This window comes from Oncorhynchus tshawytscha, linkage group LG12 (assembly GCF_018296145.1).
Source record: "Oncorhynchus tshawytscha isolate Ot180627B linkage group LG12, Otsh_v2.0, whole genome shotgun sequence".
Taxonomy (NCBI): Eukaryota; Metazoa; Chordata; class Actinopteri; order Salmoniformes; family Salmonidae; genus Oncorhynchus; species Oncorhynchus tshawytscha.
Genome location: NC_056440.1, coordinates 58702842 through 58725946, shown reverse-complemented (window position 1 = coordinate 58725946; position 23105 = coordinate 58702842). Strand labels below are relative to the sequence as shown.

The window sequence follows — 23105 nt, the reverse complement described above, 5'->3', positions numbered from 1 at the left end:
TAGGTACGTGGTTGCAAAGGGCATCAGTGTCTTAACAGCTCAATTTTCCAGGGCAGGATACTCTGAGCGCTGGCCTATCCAGAAATCTGGCAGTGGCTTATGATTATATTCAATATTCACAGAATTGAAATTTTGATGAGCCTCTCTTGTTCAGATATCGGTAAGTGGACTGGAGGTAGGGCATGAAAGGGATAACGAATCCAGTTGTTTGTGTCATCTGTTTTGGGAAAGTGCCTGCGTAATTGCGCACCCAACTCACTCAGGTGCTTCGCTATATCACATTTGACATTGTTTGTAAGCTTGAGTTCATTTGCACACAGAAAATCATACAATGATGGAAAAACCTGTGTGCAGTCCTTGTTAATGCAGACAGAGAAGAGCTCTAACTTCTTAATCATAGCCTTCATTTTGTCCCGCACATTGAATATAGTTGCGGAGAGACCCTGTAACCCTAGATTTAGATCATTCAGGTGAGAAAAAACATCACCCAGACAGGCAAGTCGTGTGAGAAACTCGTCATCATGCAAGTAGTCAGACAAGTGAAAATTATGGTCAGTAAAGAAAACTTTAAGCTCGTCTCTCAATTTTTAAAAAGCTTGTCAAAAAAACTTGGTTAACTTTGTTCAAGCAAGGCCCCTGAACTCTCGTGTATTTTCTGCACTATGCAATGATATGGTTAACCAGTGCACTTCTGTATGTTGTAAAAGCGTTACATGGTCATTGCCCATATCATTGCATAGTGCAGAAAATACACGAGAGTTCAGGGGCCTTGCTTGAACAAAGTTAACCATTTTCACTGTAGTGTCCAAAACATCTTTCAAGCTGTCAGGCATTCGACTTGGCAGCAAGAGCCACTCGGTTGATGCTGCAGTGTACCCACGTGGTGTCGGGAGCAACTGATGCACACGCGTTGTCCCTCCACTACGTCTCCCTGTCATGGGTTTTGCGCCATCAGTACAGATACCAACACATCTTGACCATCAAAGTCCATTTGATGTCACAAAGCTGTCCAGTATATTAAAAATATCCTCTCCTGTTTTTCTTGTTTCCAGTGGTTTGCAGAAGAGAATGTCTTCCTTAATTGACCTCCATAAACTTAACGGACATAAACCAGTTGTGCCAGGCCCGCCACGTCTGTTGACTCATCCAGCTGTAAACGCATAGAATTCACTGGCTTGTATGCGAAACAGCAATTGTTTCAAACATATCCTGCCATGTCACTGATGCGTTGTGAAAATGTTGTTTGATGAAGGCATTGTCTGTATAGTTTGTTGGGCCTTTTCCCCCAGCATTGTCCCAGCCATATCCGCGGCAGCAGGAAGAATGAAGTCCTCCACAATAGTATGGGGCTTGCCTGTCCTAGCCACTCGGTAGCTCACCATATCAGACGCTTCTAGCCCCTTCTTATTAGTGTTATCTGTCACTTTTATACACTTCTTACTACTCGAAGATCATCTTAATTCTCACTCAAAAGACTCATGTGGTTTATTCTCCAAATTGGCATGTTTTCTTTCTAAATCTCTGCACAAGAGTGAAGGTTTCATCGAGTTGTGAGATAGTACTTTTGTACATATAAACACACTGTGGCTGAGGAAAAGCACTTCTCCCAATATAATTGAACTCCAAATCAATGTAGTTCTCATCATATTTGCGCCTCTTCGATGGTCCAGCGTCTCTGTCTGTTGTTTGGCGCTTTCCCGTGTAAGTGGGCAGTAGATCTTCGGCTGCATCAGATTCACAACTGTCAGTGTCCATGCTAGCTGGGCAAACAACCAAATGTAGAATTACTGATGCTAGCATTGGATGTGCTCGTGGAAGCAGAACAACTTGTCGTCGACAGGTGCAGGTGTAGTACTGCTGGTAATAGCATAACTACCAGTAGAGCTTGTATGAGTCTCTATGGACGCGGGCCTTGTTTTTTTTTAACCATTTATCAATTTTCGCGCAAACGGAATGGGCAGCAGCTATGTTTGGCTACATATGGACCATTGGTGGAATACCCACGGGAGAGTAACGGTTATTGTGATTGGATGTTAATTATTTGACTAGGCCATCTGTATTTGACATTGTGTTGTTATTTCGCTGAAAACTAGATGGTTTGATTTTATTTTTGGCAGTGAAACGAGGCTACTCAGGTGAGGAAAAAACCTCAACCAAATGTATAGCCCCGCTGGAAAATATAAATGGACTGCTTGAAAATGTGGGGGAAAAAAGGAATTATTATTATTTATTTTTTATTAAAAAAAGAAATGTGAATCACATTTTTATTTGGCGTACCCCAGTTTAGGAATACCTGCCCCATAAGATGCACAGAAGAGACTGTATTGGCGAATTGACGACAGTCGGTATAGTAAGTGGAAAATCATGTTAGATCGTTTTTTGTGTTGAACATTTTAAGTGGACCTCTTAAAGCTGCATACTGGACCCTATTCCAACTAAACTACTGAAGGAGCTGCTTCTTGTGCTTGGCCCTCCTATGTTGAACATAATAAACGGCTCTCTATCCACCGGATGTGTACCAAACTCACTAAAAGTCGCAGTAATAAAGCCTCTCTTGAAAAAGCCAGACCTTGACCCAGAAAATATTAAAAAACTATCGGCCTATATCGAATCTTCCATTCCTCTCAAAATTTTTAGAAAAGGCTGTTGCGCAGCAACTCACTGCCTTCCTGAAGACAAACAATGTATACGAAATGCTTCAGTCTGGTTTTAGACCCCATCATAGCACTGAGACTGTACTTGTGAAGGTGGTAAATGACCTTTTAATGGCATCAGACCGAGGCTCTGCATCTATCCTCGTGCTCCTAGACCTTAGTGCTGCTTTTGATACCATCGATCACCACATTCTTTTGGAGAGATTGGAAACCCAAATTGGTCTACACGGACAAGTTCTGGCCTGGTTTAGATCTTATCTGTCGGAAAGATATCAGTTTGTCCCTGAATGGTTTGTCCTCTGACAAATCAACTGTAAATTTCGGTGTTCCTCAAGGTTCCGTTTTAGGACCACTATTGTTTTCACTATATATTTTACCTCTTGGGGATGTCATTTGAAAACATAATGTTAACTTTCACTGCTATGCGGATGACACACAGCTGTACATTTCAATGAAACATGGAGAAGCCCCAAAATTGCCCTCGCTAGAAGCATGCGTTTCAGACATAAGGAAGTGGATGGCTGCAAACGTTCTACTTTTAAACTCGGACAAAACAGAGATGCTTGTTCTAGGTCCCAAGAAACAAAGAGATCTTCTGTTGAATCTGACAATCAATCTTAATGGTTGTACAGTCGTCTCAAATAAAACTGTGAAGGACCTCGGCATTACTCTGGACCCTGATCTCGCTTTTGAAGAACATATCAAGACTGTTTCAAGGACAGCTTTTTTCCATCTACGTAACATTGCAAAAATCAGAAACTTTCTGTCCAAAAATGATGCAGAAAAATTAATCCATGCTTTTGTCACTTTTAGGCTAGACTATTGCAATGCTCTACTTTCCGGCTAAAGCACAAAATAAACTTCAGTTTGTGCTAAATACGGCTGCAAGAATCCTGACTAGAACCATATTACTCCAGTGCTAGCCTCCCTACACTGGCTTTCTGTCAAGGCAAGGGCTGATTTCAAGGTTTTACTGCTAACCTACAAAGCATTACATGGGCTTGCTCCAGCCTCTCTCTCTGATTTGGTCCTGCCGTACATACCTACACGTACGCTACGGTCACAAGACGCAGGCCTCCTAATTGCCCCTAGAATTTCTAAGCAAACAGCTGGAGGCAGGGCTTTCTCCTATAGAGCTCCATTTTTATGGAATGGTCTGCCTACCCATGTGAGAGACGCAAACTCGGTCTCAACCTTTAAGTCTTTACTGAAGACTCATCTCTTCAGTGAGTCATATGATTGAGTGTAGTCTGGCACAGGAGTGTGAAGGTGAACGGAAAGGCTCTGGAGCAACGAACCACCCTTGCTGTCTCTGCCTGGCCGGTTCCCCTCTTTCCACTGGGAATCTCTGCCTCTAACGCTATCACAGGGGCTGAGTCACTGGCTTACTAGGGCTCTTTCATACCGTCCCTAGGAGGGGTGCGTCACTTGAGTGGGTTGAATCACTGATGTGATCTTGCTGTCTGGGTTGGCGCTTGAAGATATCCCTCTAGTGGTGTGGGGTCTGTGCTTTGGCAAAGTGGGTGGGGTTATATCCTTCCTGTTTGGCACTGTCCGGGGTGTCATCGGATGGGACCACAGTGTCTCCTGACCTCTCCTGTCTCAGCCTCCAGTATTTATGCTGCAGTAGTTTATGTGTCGGGGGCTAGGGTCAGTTTGTTATATCTGGAGTACTTCTCCTGTCCTATCCGGTGTCCTGTGTGAATTGAAGTATGCTCTCTCTCTCTAATTCTCTCTTTCTCTCTCTCGGAGGACCTGAGCCCTAGGACTATGCCTCAGGACTACCTGACATGATGACTCCTTGCTGTCCCCAGTCCACCTGGCCGTGCTGCTGCTCCAGTTTCAACTGTTCTGCCTGTGATTATTATTATTTGACCATGCTGGTCATTTATGAAAATTTGAACATCTTGGCCATGTTCTGTTATAATCTCCACCCGGCACAGCCAGAAGAGGACTGGCCACCCCACATAGCCTGGTTCCTCTCTAGGTTTCTTCTTAGGTTTTGGCCTTTCTAGGGAGTTTTTCCTAGCCACCGTGCTTCTACACCTGCATTGCTTGCTGTTTGGTTTTTAGGCTGGGTTTCTGTTCAGCACTTTGAGATATTAGCTGATGTACACGGACAAGTTCTGGCCTGGTTTAGATCTTATCTGTCGGAAAGATATCAGTTTGTCTCTGTGAATGGTTTGTCCTCTGACAAATCAACTGTACATTTCAGTGTTCCTCAAGGTTCCGTTTTGGGACCACTATTGTTTTCACTATATATTTTACCTCTTGGGGATGTTATTCGAAAACATAATGTTAACTTTCACTGCTATGCGGATGACACACACCTGTACATTTCAATGAAACATGGTGAAGCCCCAAAATTGCCCTTGCTAGAAGCATGTGTTTCAGACATAAGGAAGTGGATGGCTGCAAACTTTCTACTTTTAAACTCGGACAAAACAGAGATGCTTGTTCTAGGTCCCAAGAAACAAAGAGATCTTCTGTTGAATCTGACAATTAATCTTAATGGTTGTACAGTCGTCTCAAATAAAACTGTGAAGGACCTCGGCGTTACTCTGGACCCTGATCTCTCTTTTGAAGAACATATCAAGACCATTTCAAGGACAGCTTTTTCCATCTACGTAACATTGCAAAAATCAGAAACTTTGTCCAAAAATGATGCAGAAAAATTAATCCATGCTTTTGTCACTTCTAGGTTAGACTATTGCAATGCTCTACTTTCCGGCTACCCGGATAAAGCACTAAATAAACTTCAGTTAGTACTAAATACGGCTGCTCGAATTCTGACTAGAACCAAAAAATGTGATCATATTACTCCAGTGCTAGCCTCTCTACACTGGCTTCCTGTCAAAGCAAGGGCTGATTTCAAGGTTTTACTGCTAACCTACAAAGCATTACATGGGCTTGCTCCTACCTATCTCTCTGATTTGGTCCTGCCGTACATACCTACACGTACGCTACGGTCACAAGACGCAGGCCTCCTAATTGTCCCTAGAATTTCTAAGCAAACAGCTGGAGGCAGGGCTTTCTCCTATAGAGCTTATTTTTATGGAACGGTCTGCCTACCCATGTCAGAGACGCAAACTCGGTCTCAACCTTTAAGTCCTTACTGAAGACTTATCTCTTCAGTGGGTCATTTATTGAGTGTAGTCTGGCCCAGGAGTGGGAAGGTGAACGGAAAGGCTCTGGAGCAACGAACCGCCCTTGCTGTCTCTGCCTGGCCGGTTCCCCTCTTCCCACTGGGATTCTCTGCCTCTAACCCTATTACAGGGGCTGAGTCACTGGCTTACTGGGGCTCTCTCTTGCCGTCCCTGGAAGGGGTGCGTCACCTGAGTGGGTTGATTCACTGATGTGGTCATCCTGTCTGGGATGGCGCCCCCTTGGGTTGTGCCATGGCGGAGTTCTTTGTGGGCTATACTCAGCCTTGTCTCAGGATGGTAAGTTGGTGGTTGAAGATATCCCTCTAGTGGTGTGGGGGCTGTGCTTTGGCAAAGTGGGTGGGGTTATATCCTTCCTGTTTGGCCCTGTCTGGTTGGTGTCCTCGGATGGGGCCACAGTGTCATAGTTTCAACTGTTCTGCCTTATTATTATACGACCATGCTGGTCATTTATGAACATTTGAACATCTTGGCCATGTTCTGTTATAATCTCCACCCGGCACAGCCAGAAGAGGACTGGCCACCCCACATAGCCTGGTTCCTCTCTAGGTTTCTTCATAGGTTTTGGCCTTTCTAGGGAGTTTTTCCTAGCCACCGTGCTTCTACACCTGCATTGCTTGCTGTTTGGGGTTTTAGGCTGGGTTTCTGTACAGCACTTTGAGATATCAGCTGATGTACGAAGGGCTATATAAATACATTTGATTTGATTTGATGTACGAAGGGCTATATAAATACATTTGATTTGACCTCATATGGTTTGGACCACCACTTGCTATCTTTGTGGCCTGGTCAGCAGCATCACAGAGAGGTATTTTATTATCATGCGCCCTATTCGGGGATGATCAGAGCAGGGTCAACCCCGTGTTGCGACTCCAATTTTAGTTGTGTTTAAAGCTGTAAACATACACGGCCGAGGTGCATCCAGTGACCCTCTACCCACGACTCCTTTTAAGAGATCTGAAATTGCTTCCTGTTCAATGTCAAGGCCTCATTTAAGCTGTAAATTGGACTGCCGAGCAGCCGCTGTCCCCCTCTACAGTATATCACATGACCAGTCTGTATCATGTCTCATCTCTCTCTTCCACTTCTGGTGTTTTCTGTTCACTCCTCCTCATCTCCTATCTGATCTATGTTCGGTTAGTTTATTAAGATGAGCAGCTTGTGATTACTACAGATGGTTAAGTATCCCTGTAAAAATGCTCCTAAATGGCTAATTCTGACACACTTGAGTGGTTCTACTGCTACCAAGATCACCGAGTCAGCACTGACACAATAGATAGATGCACAACGAGCAATAGATGCTTAACGTGACAACGAGCTCTAATAAGCCTCTAGCATTACATAACAACCTTGAGGGATTTTTACATGTAATTTTATTTTGCTCTGTTATATCTTACTACAGTGTGGAGGTTCCCTGGAGTCGGTATCAGTTTCAGATCTCGATAATGGTTTTGCTATGCCGGGGAATCGGAATGCGAGAACTCATTAGAAAAAGGTGGTAATTGCCAAATAATTATAAATGTCATTATGCACAAAGACACCGAACCGATACTATCATATGGCTTGTCGCTAGGCAACGTGGCTTTGCAACGCTCCCCGCAGTATCCAATTAGGAATCATTTTTTCGGTTCGAGAGAAGTTGATTGTTGGTGTAATGTAAGGGAAATAGATTTGCCTCATCAAGGTTACTGGAGTGGGACTTCATAAAGGGATTCACTCATTGCAGAACTGGACGATTTTAAAAAGGCATATTTAGATGTTTGGCCTGTTTTGAATCACTGTGTCACATTTTGCATGTTAGAAGCATTGTTGTTGTTTTTTAAAAATGTATACAGAATCATTTCTGGTTTTGTCGTGGAATATTCTAATCAAGTGAGAGAGACTGTCATTTCTTCTAACAATCATAAGTCGCCTCAGGTTCATTTTGTGGTTAGTGGTAGCCGAGTGGTTAGAGCATTGGGCCAGTAACCGAAAGGTTGCTGGATCGAATCCCTGGGCTGACAAGGTAAAATTCTGTCGTTCTGCCCTTGAACAAGGCAGTTAACCCACTGTTCCCCGGTAGGCTGTCATTGTAAATAAGAATTTGTTCTTAACTGACTTGCCTTGTTAAATAAAGGTTCAATTAAGTACATTTAAAAAACACACAAAAAAACAACCTGTCTTAGTTTCCCAGATGCCAGGATGATTATGAACAATGAGGGGTTTGCTCTACTCCTCGTGTCTATGGAATGCAGTCTTTAACTCAATTGTCAGCTCAAACTGTCTCTAGTGATTATATGCCCAGATTAACTGCAGGGGGCTAGAGTGGAGACCATCCCTTTAAAAAAAAAACCACAGCATTAGTAGAATAGAAATGTCTTACTATTTGTTAAGTATTAATTGTTACCTATTAATATCAAACAAATACATACTTCTTCTCTCACTATTTCCATAATATTGATTAGGTTACCATATGTTTGGCATTGGCCTACGTGAAGCATTTATAACATATGCTGTAAATTAACATGATATAATAACCACATAGATTTTATACAGATATTGCAATCATGAAAGGATGAAATTAGTCGATATCTCATAATGGTATTGTACTGACTCTTCATTAATATGGGATTTGATTCCTGGGAGAAAAAAAAAAAAAAAACTAGTCTAAGTGACTAGTCTAATTTTGTGGAAAAAGAGAAATCCAGTAAAACAAGAAGAAGCCGATTAATTTATTCACTGGTGAGGAAAATGGGAATTCCTCTCTCTCTTAGTCAACTTAAATTGTTGAACTATATTATATTTTAATCCAATTGTTTGGAGCGTAAGGAACTCTTAGGAGAAAGTTTGTGTACCACACAATTGAAAAAAAAGGGATAATTGCCTTGACAGATCATCTACCCAGCTGTCTCATGAAACTTGTGGAGTAGGCCATCAGGCCGGGACGATACCAGTACCGCGATACTCATTAGTGTCGTGGCAAGGAAAGAAAACACAAACCGGATTTAACTTCTTTAAGAAAACAGCCCTAATGTTGAAAACAAACATTATGTTGTCATCCAGAGTAAAACATTTTCTTCCAAGCTATAGCACACAATGTTTGGAGTGCTTCGAGTTTGGTCTGCTTCGTGTTTTTATTTTTGCGATGGAAAAGAATATTGTGATACCGGCCCTAGTATGCCAACATTCTCTCCAAGGGTTGAATACCACAAGGTAACCCACATACTTATCCCAATACAGACGGGAAATCTTTACCAAGTTACTACATCATATCAATTCAAAAAGATATGAAGAGAAGAGGATGGGCTGCCATGAACAGACTCAAATTCCCTGCTTTTGTATACAGTATGTGAAATGCTGATTTTGACCATTTATACAAGCATCTACTTACCAAGCTCCAGAAGAGTGCCCAATTACGCAGAATGAACTCACTACTCTTGACTCTAATGCTAAAGAGACTGATCACACAGCCATTAGATTGCCATGCACCACTGTCCATATGTTTCATTGTAGAAAGTGAGTCTATAGACTCCAATCTTGCTGAAGAAATTGAAAAGATATTGCACACCAGCACTACATACACCATGTAAAACAATCTAATCTGGTATGGTTCCAAATTAGCTTCCATCCAGCCTGTCTGTAATACCAGATTACTGAGTCTGGCAATGCAAGGTTCCAATAACCCATTTAGGATATTTGTCTACTCACCGGCGGTGAAATCCTTATTTAGGTCGATGAAAGCATTGGAATGAGGAATACGTATCTTGACAGGTGAACTAAGAGCTGGCTGCCACACTGCGTTCCTGTGAGGAAAGAACACAACACAACATGATTCATGTGCTCAGCAGACATTCTGAAAAAACACAGAACAACAAAGGTACTATTTTTAACACTCCATACATCTACAATATTTCAATTGCAATTGAAATACATGGAGAATAATGTAAAATAAAACAATGTCTATGGGGACTGCAAAGCATTGAGTCACTTTTCAAAATCTCCACCTTACCTTCCAGTAAGATAGCAGACTTCAGTGGAGAAATCAGCAGAAACCCCAAAGATGTCTGGAATCATGTCCCCATTGAAGCTGCGTAAGATAATTTCATTTATAAAACCGTCAAAACTCCCAACTCATGAGCAAGATCATAGGACTAAATTTAGGAAAACAATATTGCTTACATGGAAACTCATCATAGAAAACAACTCCTACAGGTGATTTGTAAAATAAAAAAATGTTCATGCATAACCTACTCCATTATCAGAGGTTGGTCCACAAATGTCTTATTAAGGTCAACTTGTTCATCTGCAAAACCAGATAAGAGATGTTAATCAGTTAGCTATTTAATAACAGTGAACATAAGTAATTTTTCTGACTGTATTAGAGTACATTATTTCTTTGTATTCCATAAGCCTGAATCTAGGCCTAATAAAGCAACAATTTACCCAGGGTTTGGTTGTTTCCCCAGAATACAACAACCATTGTGTCTGAGGTGGCCTTGGTCTTGAGCTGAACTGTAAGAAGCACATCCATCTGAGAATCTCCATCGTAGTCTCCGGGAACAACACCGGTTATGATACAATTGCTGAGAGAGGAAAGATGTTTACAGAGTGCCAGCTGTTGACATAAGCCATTAAATAATAGCATAAGGCTTTTCTCAGTGACAGCTAAAATCACCTTGTGTCAATCTACCCTAACCCACAGAGTTAATGTGGAATTATTGATGCTTCAAGGTGAGAAGTGATGTGTGCACTAGTACAATTGAGAGAATAAGATCAGAAACTTACACAGGCAAATCCTTTTTAGTGATATGTACTTTTGGCTTGAAGTATGGGGCTTTCAGATCAGCCAAGAATATCACCAACTCAGATTCTGAAAGTTCAATGAAATATGCAATAAAAAAAACAATGCACACAATACTCAATTTCAAAGTCCCCACAGCAGTCACAAAACCATATCAACAATGCAGTGACTAATTCACTGAAATACATTCATTGGTGAGAGATCTAGACCCATTTTATGCTTTTGTTTCAATCTAGTTACTAGGCTACTGTGTCTTATAATGTAGGTAATGCATTGAACACCAAACAGCTTTTCAAAGCAGAGAAAATAGATTTCTACGTCATCACTGTTTTCATTGCTCTGCTAGATTAGCTAGCATCTTATGAGTTTTTGGAACACATGCACATCAAATGTCAATAATTCAAATATCCTCATCTAGTATCTAGCTAAAGGTTCTATATTATTCACTAGCGAAATGTATCCTATTGAAAAGCCAGCTAGCTAACGTTAGCTACTCACGTTCTCTGATGATGAAAATATCTGTCTGTTTATCCGAGTTGAAATCACCAAAAGCAGCCACAGTGCCATGATTTTCAGACCCGAACAGGTCAGTTGTTACATCTTGAAGAGCAGATGCTGAATACTTCCCAGCAAAATACACAGTAAATGTAAAAATATTGATAAACAATATCCACATCCTCACAGTTCAATTCAAACAACACAAACTGGAATACTGCAGTGCGTGTTCGGTTTACGGCAGATGGTGAATTGGCAGCAAGCAATGCCTTAAGCCTAAACGAGTGGGGTTTGACACTTGTGAATAAATACAAAAAATCTAGCCTTATTTAGTCGTATGTATAAAGTTAAAGAACATAATTGGCACAAGAGGTAGAAAGACTCTTGACATGTTCATTAAAGGGGTGATGTGACGTCACACCTTCAGCGCTTCCTAGTTTACTGCAGTGTCGCAACGCACTGTCACTTGGTAAACACAGAGAACCAACCAACATGTCAAGCTTGGGAGATATCGGCAGGAAACTCCTGGAAATCAAAGCCAGACAAAAGCGTTCAGGTTTGACATAGTGTGTTATTGTAACATGCCCTTTTGTTGCATTTCTGCAAACCTCTGAATGTCCTGAGTGAAAAACAAACGAAAAACAGATTAACGCTATATCAGTTCCTTGCCTGCTATAGCGGGCTTGCATGAGCATGAAAGGTCACGCTTATACGTTTGCAGCTACTGAAGCTATTTTAGGAACTTCACATCAGGTGTTGCTTCTACCCTTGTCGTTTGTGTTACGCTACATAAAACAGCAATGTTATCATACTGAACGAGAATGAATGTACATGTAGGCCAAAGGAGGCTGGTGGGAGGAGCAATAGGAGGACGGGCTCATTGTCATGGCAGGAATGGAATAAATGAAAGATTCAAACGTGGTTTATATGTAGTGAACTCAATTTGAATACCATTCCAGCCATTACAGTGAGCCAGTCCTCATACTGTGGGGAGAACAAGTATTTGATAACCTGCAAAAATCGGCAGTGTTTCCTACCTACAAAGCATGTAGAGGTCTGTAATTTTTATCATAGGTACACTTCAACTGTGAGAGACGGAATCTAAAACAAAAATCTAGAAAATCACATTGTATGATTTAAGTAATTAATTTGCATTTTATTGCATGACATAAGTATTTGATACATCAGAAAAGCAGAACTTAATATTTGGTACAGAAACATGTGTTTGCAATTACAGAGATCATACATTTCCTGTAGTTCTTGACCAGGTTTGCACACCACACTGCAGCAGGGATTTTGGCCCACTCCTCCATACAGACCTTCTCCAGATCCTTCAGGTTTCGGGGCTGTCGCTGGGCAATGTGGACTTTCAGCTCCCTCCAAAGATTTTCTATTGGGTTCAGGTCTGGAGACTGGCTAGGCCACTCCAGGACCTTGAGATGCTTCTTGCGGAGCCACTCCTTAGTTGCCCTGGCTGTGTGTTTCGGGTCGTTGTCATGCTGGAAGACACAGGCACGACCCATCTTCAATGCTCTTACTGAGGGAAGGAGGTTGTTGGGCAAGATCTCGTGATACATGGCCCCATCCATCCCCCCCTCAATATGGTGCAGTCGTCCTGTCCCCTTTGCAGAAAAGCATCCCCAAAGAATGATGTTCCCAACTTCACGGTTGGGATGGTGTTCTTGGGGTTGTACTCATCCTCCTTCCTCCAAACACGGCGAGTGTAGTTTAGACCAAAAAGCTCTATTTTTGTCTCATCAGACCACATGACCTTCTCCTGTTCCTCCTCTGGATCATCCAGATGGTCATTGGCAAACTTCAGATGGGCCTGGACATGCGCTGGCTTGAGCAGGGGGACCTTGCGTGCGCTGCAGGATTTTAATCCATGACAGCGTAGTGTGTTACTAATCGTTTCCTTTGAGACTATGGTCCCAGCTCTCTTCAGGTCATTGACCAGGTCCTGACGTGTAGTTCTGGGCTGATCCCTCACCTTCCTCATGATCATTGATGCCCCACGAGGTGAGATCTTGCATGGAGCCCCAGACCGAGGGTGATTGACCGTCATCTTTAACTTCTTCCATTTTCTAATAATTGCGCCAACAGTTGTTGCCTTCTCACCAAGCTGCTTGCCTATTGTACTGTAGCCCATCTCAGCCTTGTGCAGGTCTACAATTTAACCCTGATGCCCTTACACAGCTCTCTGGGCTTGGCCATTATGGAGAGGTTGGAGTCTGTTTGATTGAGTGTGTGGACAGGTGTCTTTTATACAGGTAACGAGTTCAAACAGGTGCAGTAAATACAGGTAATGAGTGGAGAACAGGATGGCTTCTTAAAGAAAAACTAACAGGTCTGTGAGAGCCGGAATTCTTACTGGTTGGTAGGTGATCAAATACTTATGTCATGCAATACAATGCAAATGAATTACTTAAAAATCATACAATGTGATTTTCTGGATTTTTGTTTTAGATTCCGTCTCTCACAGTTGAAGTGTACCTATGATAAAAATTACAGACCTTTACATGCTTTGTAAGTAGGAAACACTGCTGATTTTGCAGGTTATCAAATACTTGTTCTCCCCACTGTAGCTCCCCCCACCGGCCTCCCCTGATGTAGGCTAACTGCCATTACACTTGCCAACATGGCAACCTGTTCACATAGACAGTGCAGGGGTAGGAAGCTAGATTCAGCCGCGACCTGTTTTTTTTGTCAGTGTGAATCATCTGGAGTCCAAAAGAGATTATATTGGAAAATAATAATTTCATACCTTGATTATATTGAGACACGATCAAATATGGCGGGTAACCTAGCAGTTAAGAGCATTGGGCCAGTAACCGAAAGGCCGCTGGTTTGAATCCCCGAGCAGACTGGGTGAAAAATCTGTTAATGTGCCCTTGAGCAAGGGGGGTGGGAGGTGTAATCACTCGCGGGCTTTGCCTATGTCCATGTTTTCAATCTGAAGTCATAAAGCTCGTATACTGATTTTGATTATGATCAATGGTTAATCAAGCTTGCTGTCAATTAAAGGCCTCATGCAATAGTTGGTTATTTAAGAAATACTTTATCATCATAATAGTTTTAATTTGTTAACTATCACTCATAAAAAAACATTATAGTTTTGACGAATGAATGCCTGAAAATATGTATACACATGTATGAACTTTTTGGGGATAGCACAACAGCAGACTGTATTTGAAAACAGACACATTCAGACATTAGGCTAATTCAAACCTTCATAACTCATCTTAACTATCATATGCCAACATACAAATAATTTCCAAGTAGGCTAATCTTTTAATGATCATTGTAGGCTACATGGCATATTAATGTGTTGTCATTTGTCTGTTTTGTAGCCACCCAATATTAACTTGCTCTGTGATTTCTGATTGATTTTGTTTTTCTTCTTAATCCGCTCTACTAACCCTCCTGTGAATTGCTGTAGATTTGTAATTTAGCTCAGAGACGATTGCCCTTTACCTCACCTTTTGAAAATGGCCAGTTCGGAATGTGAGATTTCCAAAGCTCCTCGGAAACTTAAAAGATATGGTAAGTAGTGAATTAAGCTTATGTAACTATTCTCCAGGTCGTTGATGTAAATGAGAATGTGTTCTCAATCAACTTAACTGGCAAAATATGTTTTTTGTTGTTGTTTTTTTAAGAGGTAGGTAAGCACACCCAAACCCAAAGCCTTTCACATTTGGTTGAACTAAATTTTGATTCAATCGAGTGTAATTCTTGTATATCATTATATGAGAAAATTCTCAGGATGACACCACTCCATAGGATACATTTCAATGAATAATCATGCCAGCCAAGAGTTTTGTATTACTCTACTACCCTAGTATCATATGTCAGTTTCAGTGGAGGCTGCTGAGGGGAGGATGGCCAGCAGCATACCACCCTGCATCCCACTGCTGGCTTGCTTCTGAAGCTAATAAGCAGGGTTGGTTCTGGTCAGACCCTGGATGGGAGAACAGATGCTGCTGGAAGTGGTGTTGGAGGGCCAGTAGTAGGCACCCTTTCCTCTGGTAAAAAAAAAATGTCCCAATGCCCCAGGTCAATGATTGCCCTATGTAGGGTGCCATCTTTCTGATGGGATGATGAACAGGTGTCCTGACTCTCTGTGGTCACTAAAAGATCCAATGGCACTTATCGCAAGAGTAGGGGTGATAACCTAATCATCCCCAGCTTACAATTGGCTCATTTATCCCTCCCTGTAACTATTCCCCAGGTCGTTGCTGTAAATGAGTGAACTTACCTGGTTAAATAAAATAAAATAAAACGGACCGAATGGCATCAAACACATGGAAACCTTTCTGCATCAGGATTTATCACACGCCTGTCCTCCCAAATTAAGGTACCACCAACCTCCTGTGTTCAGTTTTCTTCAGGTGAATGGTATGATATGCTGAATATGCTGTGATACACTATTATTAATGCTGTCTACGTGGCTTGGTCAGGATGCTATACCAATATACCCGTCGTGGATATAGGCTGCTACGTTCAATTCATGGGCTATATTTTGTGAGGTAAAATATGGTATACACTACTGTATCTAAAAATGATCCAAGTTGTTATAATTCACTTTTTTTGCTGCAACTATGATTCCCAGTCTCTCCCTAGGGTTTCCACCAAAGATAGTACAACCATTATGATTATACTGTTTAATGGAAATAGAAAATTATACTAACCAGTATACAGTACTAAACCTAGTATTAACAAATATTGAACTCTCTCAGTGAAATTAATCACACAATATTTCCAAGCAACCACATACTTCAATCTGTGTTTCTATTCAGTAGAAATTAAATAAAACCTTTCATTTGCATATTAGCCTCGCACTGCCTTTGCAGAGTTATCTTGAAAAGCAATGGCTTTGTCCCTGCCACTTAAAAGCTGATGAAAATTATGGTAATTTGACTGGAATTTTTTTTTTTTTTTTTCAGTACCTGAGGTATTGACCCAAAGATTGATCCCATTAAAATGTAAATCACTCCAAAGTAAAAAAATGTGTCTGAAATAGTGGTCCAACAGATGGGGTTCCCCTGAAATTCACTTTGCTCTGAAGAAATGATGGCAAGTTCCATTATATTTTAAATTTGTGCTCAGCGTAGGAAATCGCACTTCATGCTGGAGATTTGTTTTGGTATTTGCAGTGACTAAATGTGAGTTGGAAATGGGGCCTTGTCGTGATTGCATGCGTCAATGCATTGTGGTTTTTGTGTGACCTGTTCATTGAATTCTTACGGAATTCACAAAAAACATGGCTGATACTGAATTATTTTGACCATGTGTTTATGATGATGTTCTTCAGTCCCTTGTGTAGCTAAAGTCTTCATTAACAGCATTATCTAAAAAAAAAAACATTCTGTAAAATATGTTTAGCATTTAGGTCTAAATAGATTTGCTTCTGAAGATTTAAGATAGAATTGCTGATAACTAGAAACCTTTTGTAGCATCAGTCTTACAGCCAACTACTCCCCAAGTGTTCACGGGGGTCTTTCTATGACATATAATTACTGTAGTGTGTGTCTCCAGAGAGTGTGGGAAAGTACCACAGAGACGCCTGAGAGATGAACAAATGAACTCCAATTGAGCTCTGGCTCAGCAATTAATGTTCTGTAAATAATTGTGTTTTGTATCTCTCCTCAGGCTCCATCTATGAACCTCTCAAGCTCTCCATTCTCCACCGGGAGGATGAGCCACTATGGGAGAGACTTGACCGTTACTACAATGCAGGTAAGCACTGTGATTATGTTTAAATTACTTAGTATTTCAAATCCTTGTTTTGAAGATCTCCTCAAAGGTGAGGTCCTTTCAAGTTTATTTTTCTACTTGTAGGTGGTGTAGCTTTAAAGTATTTGTGTTTGAAATATGGATTGAATTTTGTATGTTACTCTTAGGTTTGTTAAAATAGAGCCTTAACACAATGGTAAATCTAAGTGTAGGCAGTAGTGCTTTTGGTTCAGTGGTGTGTCAGAAATATTTTCTCTATTTTCACTGTCACAATTATTAAGGCCTAAAAAGATAACTAAGAATTCTAATTAAAATTAGAAACAAAACAAAGAAACAACTTGTTTTAAATAGGCTATGTCACACTTACAGGCTAGATAAGTTCTCTCTGTGGGCATAGAATATTAAAACAATGCAGAATATGGAGGGTTTTTACACACATCTATAAATCCAAAGCGGGACCTGCATTGCTAAAATAATGTGGGCCTGCCTACAATGCATAGATAAAAAGTGAATGTCAGCTCACTGTTTTACTCCTCTCAGACTTGATATTTGAATTAGGCTTTGGTGATTTAAGATTTATTTCCAAGCGGTCTCAGGAGCCAAGTCCTTTATCGACAGTCGTGACTACTTCACAATTGCATTGGGCACACAAAAAAAAGCCTTAATTGAGAGGAGGGGAGGTTATGCTTGGTTTTTAATCAAATAATACTAAATGTAATAACATATTTGTTTTTTATGTTTCTAAATACGAAGTATACAGGCGACCAAAAGCACATTAGGCTACTCTTGTTCCATGGGCTGGATCGGCTGCGTTTCCACTGTCAAAATCCATACGGCTAAAACCAGCTTTTGATTTGTCTTAAATATCCCTATCAGCGCTGCCTGAAATTAACACTTTGGATCATGTTTTTAAGGACACGCCTCAAATATTTCCATCATGCCCATCTGAGCGTATGCAAGCTGATATTTAAGACAGATAAATTGACAAACCTGGCATTGGGGCTGGAAAATGCCAGTGCGCCAGTTTTTACATGACGAAATTTCAAACTAACCTGCGTTTGACACTAGCGCTGCCTTAACACCAGCTGAAAATAGAGCCATGCAATTGTCACAGGTTACCGTACCATTGGCAGACATGTCACACCCCATTGGTCAGTTGTGATGATGACAGGGGGGCATGGATACAGCCTGGCAACTTATTTCATGGCTTTCTTTCTTTAATGGCACATCTCCCTTTGCTCATTGTGGAAACAGATGAAGTGTATTGCATTACGAAGTCATTTTATGAAGGATATTGTGATATGTGCTTTGCTGTGACCTGGGGCTGTGGTCCAAATGCAATATCTATGTTCAAGACAAATTACTTTTCAAGGGCAATACAGCTTCTATTATATTTTATGTTGTGAGCCTATTTGAAGAGAGAAGAAACAAATGTTTGTTCTACTGAAGACGGGCAACAAAGATACTTCAATGAGTTCTCAAAGATATTCCCCATATTCTTGGGGAGCATAGTTTATCAATATGGTTTCATGTTTGAAAATCCCATGGGTTGTATTATGTTTGTATCCCCCTCCCATAGGCTAGTATAAGACAAAGAGACAGCGTACTTGTGAAATATTCACACAAAAAAGTTTCCCAGAAGTGAGGGTTATTTGAGGATGAAATGAGGATGCGACAGGAAAAGCAGCCAAGTGAAAGACACTAGGGGAGCAACTGGTCCCTCATCTGAAACCAGTGTGAACTCATGGTGACAGACATCCCCAAAGAGAACAACCTATCAGTGTTTCTCACCACCTGAGCTCCCCGGGTGAAAATGAATCACTCTCATTACTCCATGAATTTTGCGTTCATTGTTACCACTAGCTTTTATATGTTAGGTGCATGTTTTGTTCTTCACAGTAAACAAATGCCATTTTAGCTATTGAAATAATGTGCCAGCACACTTTTTGTGATGTAGGCTATATTATAGTAATATTTGACACTGCTTTTCCCATGCCTTTTTCTGCTCCGTCAGATTGGTCGAAATTCTGGAAGCTTTAGATTGCCCTTGGTGAGTGATTTTGTTCTACTAGCAATGTACGAAAGAGTACTGTGACAGTAACATGCATCAAGCCCCCTGTTGCTCTCTCGGAAACGTTCTCCGTGAGATGACAATATGTTGAAATGTTCTTGCTTAATTTTGTGGTCGGTACGCAGCAATTTAAGCAGGGAGCAAAGCAGCAGTTGTTATCGCCAATGCACGTGGGATGAATCCCCCCCCTTTTTTTTCTTTTACTTCATGGGTAAATGACGACTCAGATCTTTCTCTATCTACTAAAAAATAGTGCAGTTGTAAAGCCAGTGGCATTACATGCGCTTATGATTCAGTGTGGACCCATTCTCTCTCATTTCTGAGCAAACGACATTAGGGATATCACTGTCCCTCACAGTTTGTCTTATTTTTCTCCTGTGCGGGCCTCAGGTTTCTTATTTATGTGGTAATGTGGCCACACTCCAGTGCCTCTTTATTTTATTCTCCCACTTGATTATAGTGGAGGCGCAGGGCTGCTATCTGAGTGGCTCGGGGAGATTTAAGAAATGGTAGAGTAAGTTTTATGTTTTGTTGTGGAGGTCTCTTAGCTCTCATTTGTTCTTTCTTTCTCTCTCTCTTTCTCTCTCTCTCTTTCTCTCTCTCTTTCTTTCTTTCTTTCTTTCTTTCTTTCTTTCTTTCTACTAACTATCTGGGAGCAGAGGAATGGCCCATTCTAAGACATAGACAGACTGTGTCTAAAGCGTTAGCTGTTGATTTAGTGGGACATTAGGTCGGTGGATGATATGAGGCTGAGCAACTCCAACCTCAGTTTATTTGCGTCTAGAGTGCTGTTGTGTCTTTTGGAGTTAGAGAATAATAACATATTTTAACCGTGGTTTTGATTCAGAGGAGTCTTACTAAGGTGCCATTTATCCTCTTTGATGTGCCTCAAATACATTATATTGCTGTTAATAACATATGAATCCTAGTCAGAAGAAGCACTGTACTTTTTTTAATGTGTTTTTTCCCAAGCAGCCTCTGGGGTCAAAGTAATTGTCACTTCCGAGTTACTGAAGGGAGTTTATTAATATTCTGCTTAATTCCCTCCACCTCTTTATCCTGGCAATGCTGACTTTGTCTCTTTGAATGGACCCGGACTCCCTGTAACCAAACGATCTCGCAGAATGGATGTCCCCCTTCATTTGCTCAGGCATAACGTGGTGATGAAAAATGAAGTACCCTGTTCAGACAGATTATTCGTCGGGGAGGGAGGACGGGGAAGGGTAGATGGTGGTGTGGTGACAAATACATTCCTGTGATTCCAGGCCTTCTGTTTTAGTGTGACTTTTTATTCAAACAAAATACTATTTAGAGGATTTGCATGAAGATAAACATTTGTGTCACTCTGGAATGTACAGTATGTGACCTGAAGCCAAAGTTATTGTCACCTTCACATGTGCAGTAACACACCTTGTTAGAATGTCTGGTTTTACAGCAATAACTACACAATATACAGCTGCTTAACATACCTTTATTTTGCATTTCATTTCACCATTTTCTTATTTTTTATTTTTTACATCAAACCATTTCTGGGTAACTTACTGCAACAGTTGTCCACTACAATGGACTACAAACTATTTATCAAGCAAGAATTTAGCTAGGACTGTCTGGGACTGGTCTGAGTGTGGAGAGCGGTTTGGAACTCTCTTTGTTATTGGTCTATTAACTTCTTAAGGATGACGCAGAATGCTGTTCCCATGCAGGAACAACACTCAGCGGATTTCAGAGCGCCACCTATAGTTTTTGATAAAACTCATAATTTCATTAAACTTTCATTAAAATACACATTCAAGGTAGTGAATTAAAGCTACACTCGTTGTGAATCTATCCACCAAGTCAGATTTGTAAAATGCTTTTCGGCGAAAGCATGAGAAGCTATTATCTGATAGCATGTACCCCCAAAATACTGCAACGTCACCTAACACGACAGATTTTGCGGTAGCCGGCGCTACCCAAAACGCAGAAATAAAATATAAAACATTCATTACCTTTGACGAGCTTCTTTCTTGGCACTCCTAGATGTCCCATAAACATTTATTTGGGTCTTTTTTCGATTAAATCGGTCCATATATAGCCTAGATATCGATCTATGAAGACTGTGTAATCAAGGAAAAAACTGAGTTTGATAACGCAACGTCATTTTTAAAAATTAAAAAAGTCGACGATAAACTTTCACAAAACACTTCGAAATACTTTTGTAATGCAACTTTAGGTATTAGTACACGTTAATAAGCGATAAAATTCATCAGGAGGCGATGTAAATTCTATAGGTGTCCGTCTGGAAAAAATGTCCGGAGAAATCTCAACCAAAACATCCTGTTGGAGACCGGAGGGAATCGGTTCCCTTGGGTCGGTTTGACCAAGAATCAAAGCCGAAGCAAATGACAAGACTCTAGACATCGTGTGGAAGCTGTAGGTACTGCAACCTCGGCCTCATTTAATCCGGTTCACCTTTAACAATTCCTGGAAGTGGCGCATGGACATTTATTTCCATTTTCAGTGATCAGATTTTCCTGCACTTTTCGATGAAACGCACGTTCTGTTATAGTCACAGCCGTGATTTAACCAGTTTTAGAAACGTCTGAGTGTTTTCTATCCACACATACAAATCATATGCATATACTATATTCCTGGCATGAGTAGCAGGGCGCTGAAATGTTGCGCGATTTTTAACAAAAAGCTACGAAAATTCGCAGCCTCCCTAACAGGTTTTAACCAATTAACCACATGGTTATGTCACCAGGCAAGCCTAAACTCCCACACATGCAAACAGGCTGATTAGAAGCTGCTGTGGAGATAGTTGCTGGTTAGAAATACCATCAGGAAATAACACTGATCAATGTTAGTTTCGTCAGCTGTTGGACAATATTATGCAAAATACAGGAAAAATATAGTTTTGACTGTACTGAGCCTTTAAAGGCTGAGGGATCACCTGTATCTCCCTTGTTTCTCTCTCTAGTGAAGACCACCATTCTGAACTACCAGAGCCCTACCACTGGCCTCTTCCCTACCAAGACATGCTCCAGCTGCAAGGAAGCCAAGGTGCGGGACTCCCTGTATTGTGCAGCCAGTTCCTGGGCCCTGGCTTTAGCTTACAGGTGACACACACACACACACACACACACACACACACACATCTACAGCCACCTTAGCTCACTGTATATTAAAGTTGATCTTAGTAATGAATCTAGTACAACCTTAGTTAATGGGCTCCATCAGGGACCGATATTCTTAATCAAAGCAGACGGCTTTTGTAACGCCAAGGGGGTGCTGCGCATTGGCATGTACTGCTGCTACTGCAGCATCCAGACTACACAGACTGCAGAAAACATTAGGAACACCTGCTCTTTCCATGACATAGACTGACCAGGTGAAAGCTATGATCCCTTATGGATGTCACTTGTTAAATCCACTTCAATCCGTGTCAATGAAGGGGAGGAGACGGGTTAAAGAAGGATTTTTAAAACATTGAGACAATTGAGACATGGCTTGTGTATGTGTGTCATTCAGAGGGCGAATGGACAAGACAAAATATTTAAGTGCCTTTGAATGGGGTATGGCAGTATTTGCCAGGCTCACCGGTTTGTGTCAAGAACTGCAACGCTGCTGGGTTTTTCCACGCTCAACAGTTTCCCGCGTGTGTCAAGAATGATCCACCACCCAAAGGGCATCCAGCCAACTTGACACAACTGTGGGAAGCATTGGAGTCAACATGGGCCAGCATCCCTGTAGAACGCTTTTGGCATCTTGTAGAGTACATGCCCTGACAAATTGAGTCTGTTCTGAGGGCAATTTTTCTCTAGTCCCCAGGCACAATGCTCTCACCTTCAGACATTCTGTTGATTCTGTATCTGATTATAAAACAGGTCACTTTTTTCCCTTTGTAGTAATGTGTCCTTCACTTCATACACTGAGGGCTCAAGTTCAAGGGGAGCTCTGAGATACTCAAAATAGTCAGGGACTTTCTCCACTAGACCTTCTAACCAAGTGCTCTTTCGAAACCCACTGGTGTGCATTTTTTTCTCTCCAAGGGGACACGAGAGTAAAAATAGAATGTTCAAGTAGACCAGAGGGGCCTACTCATTCGTCATGGTTTCTTCCCGTTAAAATTGTCACAGGAATTTAATTAAGACGACTCCAATCTGACAGCACAGGCCCAAACCATTACTTTACCCTCCCATGTGACTAGAGAGGTGGGTGCTTTAGAT

The 23105-nt window shown here is 41.3% G+C and overlaps 2 protein-coding genes across 7 annotated transcripts in view; one reads left to right on the top strand and one right to left on the bottom strand.

Moving 5' to 3' along the window:
• The window catches only part of LOC112232219 (T-cell immunomodulatory protein), a 118865-nt gene extending 107453 nt beyond the window's left edge, over positions 1–11412 (bottom strand). The window contains exons 1-6 of one of the 2 annotated variants that reach the window (XM_042330839.1): positions 11097–11412; positions 10583–10667; positions 10241–10380; positions 10049–10100; positions 9807–9884; positions 9506–9600 (exon numbers count right to left, since the gene is read on the bottom strand). In XM_042330839.1, coding sequence (XP_042186773.1) covers positions 9506–9600; positions 9807–9884; positions 10049–10100; positions 10241–10380; positions 10583–10667; positions 11097–11274 — 628 coding nt within the window. In that variant the 5' untranslated portion in view covers positions 11275–11412. The remainder of the gene's footprint in view (positions 1–9505; positions 9601–9806; positions 9885–10048; positions 10101–10240; positions 10381–10582; positions 10668–11096) is intronic. The other variant, XM_024399031.2, reaches the window with a different exon arrangement.
• Positions 11413–11532: 120 nt separating this feature from the next.
• Positions 11533–23105, top strand: part of LOC112232221 (phosphorylase b kinase regulatory subunit beta-like) — a 59670-nt gene continuing 48097 nt past the window's right edge. For 3 of the 5 annotated variants that reach the window (XM_042330838.1, XM_024399034.2, XM_024399033.2), the window contains exons 1-3: positions 11548–11649; positions 16743–16829; positions 21857–21995. In XM_042330838.1, coding sequence (XP_042186772.1) covers positions 11586–11649; positions 16743–16829; positions 21857–21995 — 290 coding nt within the window. In that variant the 5' untranslated portion in view covers positions 11548–11585. Of the gene's footprint in view, positions 11650–14532; positions 14637–16742; positions 16830–18840; positions 18877–21856; positions 21996–23105 lie in introns of those variants that run through there. The other 2 variants (XM_024399035.2, XM_024399036.2) reach the window with 2 other exon arrangements.